At 42.6% G+C, this 10,837-nt stretch overlaps 1 protein-coding gene across 1 annotated transcript in view; it reads right to left on the reverse strand.

Moving 5' to 3' along the window:
- Positions 1–5,678: 5,678 nt before the first annotated feature.
- Positions 5,679–10,837, reverse strand: part of LOC103362064 (glutamate dehydrogenase, mitochondrial) — a 15,365-nt gene continuing 10,206 nt past the window's right edge. Inside the window, exons 4-13 of the mRNA XM_008288324.1 lie at positions 9,648–9,711; positions 9,036–9,130; positions 8,677–8,856; positions 7,347–7,484; positions 7,126–7,263; positions 6,948–7,028; positions 6,579–6,702; positions 6,378–6,469; positions 6,129–6,191; positions 5,679–5,890 (exon numbers count right to left, since the gene is read on the reverse strand). Of these exons, the coding sequence (XP_008286546.1) occupies positions 5,771–5,890; positions 6,129–6,191; positions 6,378–6,469; positions 6,579–6,702; positions 6,948–7,028; positions 7,126–7,263; positions 7,347–7,484; positions 8,677–8,856; positions 9,036–9,130; positions 9,648–9,711 (1,095 nt within the window). The 3' untranslated portion in view covers positions 5,679–5,770. The remainder of the gene's footprint in view (positions 5,891–6,128; positions 6,192–6,377; positions 6,470–6,578; positions 6,703–6,947; positions 7,029–7,125; positions 7,264–7,346; positions 7,485–8,676; positions 8,857–9,035; positions 9,131–9,647; positions 9,712–10,837) is intronic.

Raw genomic sequence — 10,837 nt, forward strand, 5'->3', positions numbered from 1 at the left:
GTTCTGAGGCTTTTTGTAGCTTCAGCAGAAATCAGTCTGGTTTTTAAAAACAGAATTATTTAATCCCGATAAGAGCAAATAAACCAGGATTACTCAAGCCAAGCTTTAAAATCATAAACAACAACAACAAGAAGAAGAAAAACAAGAACTGATCCCGTTCAATAACAAATGACAGTGAAATAAACGGTTTATTACGCAAACTCCTCGGTAGTTTTCCTGTTGCACAATCCCATCAAACACCAACAAACTGCGCGTTTTCCTCACACTTATTCTGATAAATTAAACCCGGTTTGATTTAACGAAGCTTTAAACTAATAAACACACGAAGCTGACGTGACTTTAAGGATTTAATGTGGAGTTTAAATGTCCGGAGATTAACTTAAGCAGCAAAAAGCGGAGCTGAGTGAACATTAAACTGTTTTTGTCCGTTTTTAACCCAAAACTTTCAGCTGTTCAGTCGCATTTCGGTTCGACGCTGCCGTAAAACGGGTTTAAATGAACGCGTTTGATTGATTTAATCGATCATTTTCCTTCCTGACAGTCAACCAGCGGCTGTTAGCGCCTCAACAAAGTTCACATAAAGTCCGTAAAGGTGAGTTTTACCTGCGTTCAGCCTCCAGTCGGACCAACTGTTCGTCCGCTGCCCGAAAAACTCCGAAATTATCCAACGACGAAAACCAGCAGCAATGAGGTCGGGCAGACTTCCTGTTAGTCCTCTTCAAAATAAAACGGTGTAGCACCCGCTTGCTGATATTTGAACTTCTTGTAGCTTTGTTCTGTTTATTGTTTCTATCAGGTTATAAAGATGAATAAACTGAATTTACCAGGCTTATTTAATTAGTAAGATTAAGACCCAACAATGTTACATATCATTTTCCTTTCCTTTTCTTTTAAATGTAATATTATAGTTAAGAACATATGCTGTTACATATGATATAAATGTATCTGACAAATTCAAATATTACGTTCAAAACCAAACAATTTTATATTCTATATAAATTTATCTGATAACATAAATTTGTGACCCTATAATGTTAGATATTTCAGCATCTCTTTACATGTTATTTATGACTTATAAAAGGTACAAAGTCTTTTGATTTTTGTTTTGCTGTAAGCTTTAAATTATTTGCTTTTATTTACCTTCTTTTTTCAGTTAAACAACAATTAGTAATCTGTACCATCTTATTGGTAATTAATCGTGCACGTTTTTTCACTTGTGATTCTAATTCATACATGTTTTTCTATTGGTGTATTTATTATTGTCGCATATTTTCTGTGTTGCTGTTTTCATTTACTTCAGTATAATTTATTTTCTGTTATTATGACATGTGTTAGATTATAATTTGACATTTCCTACACAAATCTAAATCTTTCACTATTATAACAAACGTCTACATATGTATTGAAAATTAGAAAACAGTAAAAATATAGAAGAAAAGTCATTAAATACACCCTTAACATGAAAACATTTAAAGATTAAATTGTGGAATAAATGAGTGAAGTAAATATTACAGGTACAGAATTGCTTTTGCTCACTTTTATCTCCTTGTTTATTTTCTATTTTCTATATATTTATACTCAAACTACTTCGTTTAAACGTTATTTGATTATTTAGTCCTGGAAGCTGCAGCCTCCTTAAATGTCGGGTTTTATTTTGAAATTTAATTCACCCGCCTGGAGGTTGTGCTCACGCGCTCCTTCCTGCGCTTGACGCAGTCCAGCCACTGTTGTCATGGAGACCGCAGCCTGTCAATCACGGCGGAAAGCCCCGCAGCTGAAGGGGAATTCCGGAGCCACGTGGCAAATACAGCCCGCTGATTGGTGGGAAGGAGGAGGAGGGCCACGCCCACCCCAGGAAAAAAAAGCAGAAGGAAGAACTTCGAATAAAACTGAAATAAAAATTAAAAACAAAAAAACAAGAAAGAATAATGAAAAAATAAAGAAGAGGAAAAATAAAGAAAATACCCCCGAAGTTCTGGCAAAATAGGAGACACATATAGAAACCAGAAAAAATACAAAAAAAACTCAAAACAAAACAAAAAACAAAAATAATATTAGAAAAAAAGAAGAAGAACTATATTACATACATAAAACAACGATATGTGTGTCCAGTCTGATCAGATAAAGTATTTTTTTAAATATTGGAATTACAAAATTACAAACAGTCTTGGAAGTTCAACAATAAAACACACTAAAAACTTTGACGTTTCAAGTTATGGTCATGATATAAATAAGAATTTTGGGAGATATTGACAGATATTTTTGGCTTTGTACCTTATAGTTTAAATCTATGTTCCCAAATAAATGATTTTCGATATTAAAAAACTTTAGAAACCAAAAGAACAATAAATGAGACCCACCAGAAGCATCCAGAGTGTCCAGACGAACACAAAACTCACATGAAGTAAAGGTTTTACCATAAAACGTGTCATTTTGGAGGGAAAGGAAGCTTCAGTTCTCACAAGAACAAGGAAACAAACCGTTATTTCTGTTTCTGAAAATCTAAACAACTTAAAAACTGAATTTGATCCAAAAGTTAAAAACAGTGACTTGTGTCTGTGCAGACATAGACCCTGTGTTTTTTTGTGGTTAAAGGCATTTGGATTCTATATTTAAATGCATTTTTTTAAGGATTATATATTGAACTAACATTTTGTTTGTGTCTTCATCGTTTCTGCACATTTCAGAAACACAAACAGCATTAAAAAGCAGATTAAACCACAAATCTAGATCTTCTTTCTCAGCTTTCTTTGGCTGAGGATAAAAAAATGAAATCATTTATGGGAAAACATTCGTTCCACGTGGATGAACAGGACTCACGTTTCATGTTGCTCACAGAACAACACCTAAAAAACCCAAATCAGACGTCACTGGTTCTAGTTATTGCACAAAGCCGCCTCGCCGAGCAGCAGAGCGTGAACGGACACACAAACACCTCCAGACGTCCTGGAGGCTTTTCTGAGTCTGGACGAATTAATACTTTTAAAGCCTCCGTTGGCTTTTAGACGTCGTAGCTTCTCTTTAAAATTCTGCATCTGAAGGTTTTTGCAGCAGAGTTTGAGAGATTTTCTGGATTCACAGTAACTGGATGGATGTTGGTCGTTTTCATGATCTGGTTCTGATTTAAATGATCTGAACTGTTTTCCAGCATCAAATAATCATTAATTGCGTATAAACATTTGTTGTACTTTGATATTTAGTTATATATTAAACTTTATGCATCTTTCAATTCTTCATTCTTTACTTTACTCTTATTATATTTTTATCTTTATTCTTGGGCGGGAAACCTGCATGTAATGAAAAACAATTTCCCCTCTGGGATAAATAAAGTATTTCTGATTCTGCCCCCTGCTGGTCACTGTTGGCTCTGCAGGTCTCACTGCATCTGTTCAGAGGAAGATTATAAACAAATCTTACATCGTTTTCAGACAACAGGAGACACTGATGAATCAGGTTTTACTTTTGATTTTCTCAGCTGGACTTCAGACTCCTGCCGTCTGTCAGCAGCTGGAACATCTGCTTTTCTGTGGCTGAATTAAGTTTCAATAAAAACTGGAGAAGCTGCTTCAAAACCACATCTAGAAGTGAAACACAGAGACTGAAGAAAGCTTCAATCAGACTCAGAAACTCGTCTCTTTCTTTCCTTTATTGTATCATTTTAACAAAAAGCCATAAAAACTCCGTCACACAGAGTCAAAGCAGTTTAAAAATAAGCGCCGAAAGACAGAAGATAAAGCCATTCAACTGGTTTTCCACCCTGAGAGACGAAGCTTCACTTCAGCAGCGTTCAGGCAGACGAGCTGCGGCCTGAAGCGACGCCAGGCGGCAGCTCAGCCTGCGTTTGCATAGTTCATCCATCGGTTACAGCGAGTTTCTGAACGTTCAGAAGAAAAGTGACAAAGTCCAGCGTCAGATGTTTAAGACTTAAACCGGCAGAGACTCGACAACGTGATGCAGACGAGACGTTTCCTCCAAGAAAGTGTCTTAAGACAAAGTGTTGTTTGAGTCGCTGTGATGCAGCTGTGAGCAGATGTGAGCGTCTGTTAGCGTGTTAGCATCCAGCAGCTCACACGTTAATACAAACAGCTGATAAACAGAATCAATGTTCTGGTCGTATTTCAAGAAAAAACTGTGAAAATATTTGCAGACCTCAGCATCTCAGGAGACAGTCTGCTGCCTGAACTCATCACGTTTGGTTGTAAACTGACATCTGAAGGTCTGTAGACTCTTTTTCACAGATTAAACTCTGACTCGCCGGTTAATCCGACGTCCTGGAGGAGACGCTGGAGGCCTCAGAGCTGCATCACAGCGACTCAGGCGCTTCGTTGTCGCTCTGCAGAAACGAAGGAAATCCCTCTGACGGGAGAGTCGCACAGTAAACAGGAGTTTGTAGTTATTGCTCTTAAAATACACAAAAATACACAGAATAGTCCTTTAACAAAACAACTCTGCACCTCCAGAGGCGGGAAATATTAAAGCTACAGTCCTGAGGCACATGTGCACTGCGTTTATAAAAAGAAGAGAAAGAGCTCTGCTGGAGACAAAGTGTTGGACACGTGGCCAGAAGTATGTGGACACCTGATAGCTCCGTAACCCATAACGGGATGGTTTTGATTCTGATCGGGTCTCAGCTCCGATCTGACTTCGATTGTACAAACAAGCAAAAAGTGGATTTTTAACCACAACAATCTCCCTCTAGTGTCTGTGAATGTGCACCGCTCTGTTAAGTAAACCAAAAAAATGATGTTTTTAAACCAAGAACAGCAAAAGTTCTGTGATTTTAACTTTTTAAAGCCAGAATTTAAAGTTCAACTGAATCATTTGGCTGCTTTACAGTCAATTTGGAGAAACTTTTTTCACTTTTTTCTGACATTTTATGACAGAAAATTGTGAAAAATTAATAATTTGACAAGAAAAAAATTATTATCTGCAGCTCAGTTTCCCCAAAAGTGAACAAACCCAAAGATACTCAGTTTAACATCATAACAGGTGACCGAAAAATAAAAATATGAACATTTAAGAGGCTGTAATAACTGATCTGCTTCATTATTTCCTCATTTATCAACATGTTTTATATCTCTTTAAAACTAAACATCATCGACTTGTGTTTGAGGATTGTTTTTAAAAATCACCCTCGAATTCAGAAGAAGGTAAATATAAGAGGTAAAAATGTTCTTTTTTTAATCTTTAATAATAAACAATCTGCCGGTCTTTGGTTTAAATCAACTTCAGCTCTAAAGCTGAGAACGCTGAAGGTGTCTATTTACTTGTGGCCACTCGGCGTGTTGCAGGCAAACGGTGGCGTTAAGGCGTCTGGACTCGGATCGCGTCTCCTGATATGTGCACAGAGCAGCAGAGCAGCGATTCAGACGAGCTAAAAGCTGTGAGCTGCAGGTTCACGGAGAACCACAGAAGAAGAAGAAGAAGAAGAAGAAGAAGAAGAAGAAGAAGAAGAAGAAGAAGAAGAAGAAGAAGGGAAACAGACGTGATGAAGAGCAGGAATGAACGCAACGAGCCGGGCAGAAAGTAAACGTGGGACTCTGACTGGAAAGTGAAATCCTGCAGAGGTGATACAGACGGACGGACGGACAGGTAACAGACAGGTAACAGACGGACAGGTAACAGACAGACAGACAGGTAACAGACAGGTAACAGACGGACAGGTAACAGACAGTCAGACAGGTAACAGACAGTCAGACAGGTAACAGACGGACAGGTAACAGATGGTCAGAAGGTAACAGACAGGTAACGGACGTGGATGGAGCAGCGTCTATGTGAAGATGAGGCCGGCCTCGCTGTAAACCTGGAACACCTTCTCGATGGCGTTGACGTAGGCGGCCGTCCGCAGGTCCAAACCCAGATTGTACTTGTTGGCTGTTCGCATGATTTGCTGCATCGACAACGGAGCGAAGAACAAAAAAAAAAAAAACAACAGGAATCAGAGGAACGAAGCAGAAACAGGAAATATGAATGAAACTGAGGTTTTAGTCTGTGTTTGGGGACTCAGTGATGAAATTAATGAAAAAATGTAAACATGTAGGAATATTAAAACTGTGCATGACTTTGAAATACAGAATTAAAAATAACTTCAGTGTGTGTGTGTGTGTGTGTGTGTGTGTGTGTGTTACCCGTGCAGAGCGCTCCATGGTGAAGGCCAGACCAGAGTGAACGATGTCCTTCTCAGAGGCTCCCTGCAACCACAGCACACGTTTACTACCTGATGCAGTACTGCTACTGTCGTACTGCTGCTGTCGTACTACCCATGGTACTGCTACTGCAGTACTGTAGTACTGCTCCAGCTACTGTAGTACTGCTACTGTAGTACTGCTACTGTAGTACTACCTGTAGTACTGCTCGTAGTATCAGCGTGTACTCACAGCGATGCGAGCCTGGAACTCCGACGTTGGGACGACAGGAATGGCGCCGCCGTGTTTCCCAAACTTCCTCTCTAGACTCTCCTGGACCGACACTGCACAGAGAGACGCAGATCAACAACAACAAACAAACAAACAAGAGGTCGTTGTTTACATCAGAGTGAGCCCAGTGAGCGCGTGCGGCGTCCGACAGGTGAGACTCACTCAGCAGGTGGTAGTTGGAGTCTCGCTCGTATTTGAAGGTGAGTCGACCGTAACTGACGTGATTCAGATTCTTCAACCACTCGAAGTAGGAAACAGTGACGCCACCGGCGTTCAGGTACATGTCCTGATGAGAGAAGGCGAGGAGAGGAGAGGAGAGGAGAAGAGAGGAGAGGAGAGGAGAGGAGGAAACAAAGAAAAGGGAGAAAAGGAAACGAGGAAAAGAAAGAGGAGATGAGAGGAGGGACCAAGGAGAAGAAACAAGGAGAGGAGGAGGAGATAAGCAGAGGAGACGTTAGAACAGCTGAGTGATCAGATCTGACAGAAGTCCTTCTGGTTTGTGACGGATCGTCTCGTGGTGCGTTCACTGACCGGGATCACCATGACGTTCCTCTCCAGGAAGATGCGGTCGGCTTCAGGTGTGGTCGGCCCGTTGGCGCCCTCTGCGATGATCTGGAGGTAAAACAGACTAGGTAGCTTACTTCCTGATCTCTAAACCAGAAGCGTCACAGCCTCACATACGTCTGCTAACCAATCACGTGATCGGTACCTTGGCCTTGATCTTGTGCGCGTTGCTCTTCGTCAGCTGCTTCTCGCTGGCGGCGGGAATCAGGATGTCGCAGTCGGCCTCCAGGATGCTTCCTTCATACGGCGTCGAGTTCGGGAAACCCACAATGGTCCCATTGGCCTGGAGACGTGAAACAGTGAAAGGTTTAGGGCTGGGCCAGCGTTTATTGGTCTATGGATCACCTCCGACCGACCGGTACCGACCAGTTTGTAGTCCTCCAGCTCTTTGGGGTCGATGCCGTTGGGGTTCCAGATGTTGCCGTCCATCTCGCCGACTCCGACGCACTTCGCTCCGAAACGATGAAGGTAACGCATGGAGTGGAGGCCGACGTTACCGAAACCCTGCAGGCACAGCAGAGGGCACGTTAACCCTGTGTCATGCTGAACTGCAGTTCCTTAAATGTCCACTGGAGGCTCCAAAACTAAGTCTATCCCCATTGACCTCCATGTTAAAATGCCCGATTTAAAGCAAAATAAACACGTTTACAGCCTCGTACAAAAACTGTAAGTAATGTCTGCACAGAGGGTGAAACCGGGGCAGGTTTTAGGGGTTCTGAGGGTTACAGGAGTGACTTACGACTAAATAAGGAGGGAGGAGAAGATGGAAAGAGGAGAGGAGAAACAAGGAGAGAAGAAAGGAGAGGAGAGGAGAGGAGAGGAGAGGAGAGGAGAGGAGAGGAGAGGGGAGGAGAGGGGAGGAGGAGAGGAGAGGAGAGGAGAGGAGAGGAGACAAGGAAAGGAAATGTGGTATGGAAAAATTAGATGATGAGGGAGGAAAGGAAACAAAGAGACAAGACTAGAGGAGAGGAGACAAGGAAAGGAGAGGAGGAGGAGAAGACAGAAAGAGGGGACGAGAAACAAGGAGAGACAATGAGGTGAGAAAGAGAGGAGGGAAGGAGGGGATGACAAGGAGAGAAACGAGGCGACAAGGAGAGAAAAGAGGAGATGAGAGGAGAAATCAAGGAGAGGAAGAGAAAAGGGATCCATCTTTTTCTGGCTCTGATAAATGGTGTAATTTTGGTGATTTTTTAAAAAAGAAAACAGGCCTTTTAAGGTTCAGAGGGTTAATAACATCTACTGCAGACTGCTGGGACTGACTGTATTTAAGGATTGGGCTATTTCTGGTCGGTTAATTGCTCCCCACCACTCGCCTTGCAGGCTCTCCGGTAATCCTCCGTGCCCTCGACGAGGACTGTGCACTTCACAAAGCAATAAGCTAAAAGTCTGTGTGTTGTGGGTCAACCCGGCTGTAATCCAACTGTTGCAACTGGAGGAAAAATATGTGGCTTCAGATGAGTCACTGCTGAAGACTTCTGGGAGGGATGGAAAGAGTGATGGGGAAGATAAACGGAGGAGGAGGAGGAGGAGGAGGAGGAGGAGTGGTCTGAGCTGTTTCAACACATTTTTCCCTTCATTCGCTGTAACTGCTGTGTTCACATCAACTTTTTTTCTCAACAGAGGAAAACTACTGACTGCAGCTTCCAGTCCAACCCTCTGACTCCCTCCTGCAGGCGACGGAGAGGACGGACGGTACCTGGATGACGAAGGTCTTGTCCTGGAAGCCGGGACACATGCCCAGCTGGCTCATGTAGGCCGCCTCGTTGATGAAGTTCTCGATGCCGTGGAAGACTCCTCGGCCGGTGGCGGAGATGCGACCGTGGATTCCTCCCTGGCTGATGGGCTTCCCGGTAACGCAGGCGTTAGCGTTGATGTCCTGACAACGGAGGACAAAGAGACGTCACTACAAACCCAAGACTTTACCTGCGCTTTGGCTGAATGTGAAAGATGTCAGACGGTTTCAGGATGAGAGTAGAAGAGCTCAGTACATCTTCTGTTTCATCAACCTTCTGATATTTTCTCGCGTCTAAAGCCAGCTGTTCTTTTAGGACTCACGTAGTGTCCCATGGTGGTGGCGAAGGTGTCGGCGATCCAGGACATCTCCCGCTCACCGGTGCTCATGTCCGGAGCAGGAACATCGATGCCGGGCCCTGCAACGGCACACAGACAGAAGATAGAAGATTTTAGTGACAAAATAAAGAAAGAAAAATAAATAAAAAGGGTTGCAAATACGATGTGAGCTCCTGTTTCTCCTCCTGTAGTTTAAATCTGGATTCTCATTTAACAGTTTCAGTCTCAGTTGTTGGTTTCAGCTGCTGAAATATAAAATCCACACGTTTTTGGGGGTTTTTTGGTCACGTGACAGAAAGTGAAATATATTTACTGTTGAGACAGATGCACGGACCAAACGAGAAAAACTGCAGATAAAAACAAAGACTTCTGAAGACTCGCCTGCAGAAGTTCTGAGACACAAACGAGGATGTCAGTCTAGTTTTCTGCTTCTACTTGGATTAGGTGTGAATCTGATTTGATGCCGGCTCCGGCAGCTTCACCTGGTTACACTCAAAGCATTTCTAAGCGGCTTAGGATTTAATTTAACACCAGTTTTACATCAGAAACGCCCCTCAGGTGTCTAAACTGAACAACCGGCTGACTCCGTCCACTCACCGATGAAGCCTTTCTTGGCGAGCTCGATGGTGAACCTCCTGGTGATTTTTTCCAGCTCGTTGTCCTGAAGAGACACAAAAATAAAACCCAATAAAAGCTTTGACACTTCCCGACATTTCACAGGCAAAACGAGCACTTTGCTAATTAAGCTACTCAAAAGAATAAGCAGCAGATTAATTGACAGTGAAAGTGTTTGTTAGTCGAAGCCTCTGCAGCGACAGCAACAATCCTGCTCTGAGGTTAGATGTTTTATAATTTTATCTAAATACAGAAGAATCCCATCGCTTGTCTTTTTAATATCAGGATTTGTCACTAATGGAGGAATCCATGCAGTCTTTTTCTGCTCTCTTGTAGTTTTACACATTCAAACCAATCTGTGCATCATCTTAATTTTCTACAAATAGAATTTTGTGCATTAATTTTATTTTATTTTTTTAACTTTTCTACTTTTTGTTCCCACATTTCGCCCTTTTCCTTCTGTAACACTGCATTTTTATCTTTTATCACGTTCTCAGTCCTTTTTTTTCCTTCTTTTTTTATCAAAACCTGACAGGATGCCACCTGAACCTAATTCCTGGAATCCCTCGGCGCCGGCAGGTCGGAGGTCAGCGGGCCTCCCGGAGCTGCACGTGTCACATGACTGATGTGTTTTCCAACAGAGAAAATGGAAAAGAGCGAAGGTCAAGCAAACATTTACGCCCAGAGCGAGAGAGAGAAAGTTATTGACTCATCATGTTGGAGAGAGGGAGTGAATCCCAGCGTCTCTCTGCCAGCTGATGGCTCAGCGGTTCCTCTCGGGGCTGAATCACCGAGCAGCAGCAGCAGCAGCAGCAGCAGTGTGTTGTTCCTCGTATTCACGCTTTGTGCCACTGTCCAGTCGCTGTCTGTCAGCTTTAGCATGCTAGCGGGGTGTTAGCCCTTAAAGCTGCAGACGCTGTGTTTTAATTCCTGCAGCCAGAACCTGCCTCTGCTCATACAGTGCAGCTCCATCGATCGGTCGCTGCGTGTCGATAAAGGTTATTTAAACAAGATGGCTGCTTCCTCAGTGTTGACAGAACACTGCTTCCAGTCTGTTATCATTTAAGTGTAGAATTAGTTAATGTGCTGCTAATGCTACACACGAGCAGGTGGAGCGCCCTGCAGCCTATTTAGTTCAAGATTTTCTTTGGTTGGATCCATCCATCATCTCT

The sequence above is a fragment of the Stegastes partitus genome, unplaced genomic scaffold, assembly GCF_000690725.1.
Source record: "Stegastes partitus isolate 25-593 unplaced genomic scaffold, Stegastes_partitus-1.0.2 Scaffold553, whole genome shotgun sequence".
NCBI lineage: Eukaryota > Metazoa > Chordata > Actinopteri > Pomacentridae > Stegastes > Stegastes partitus.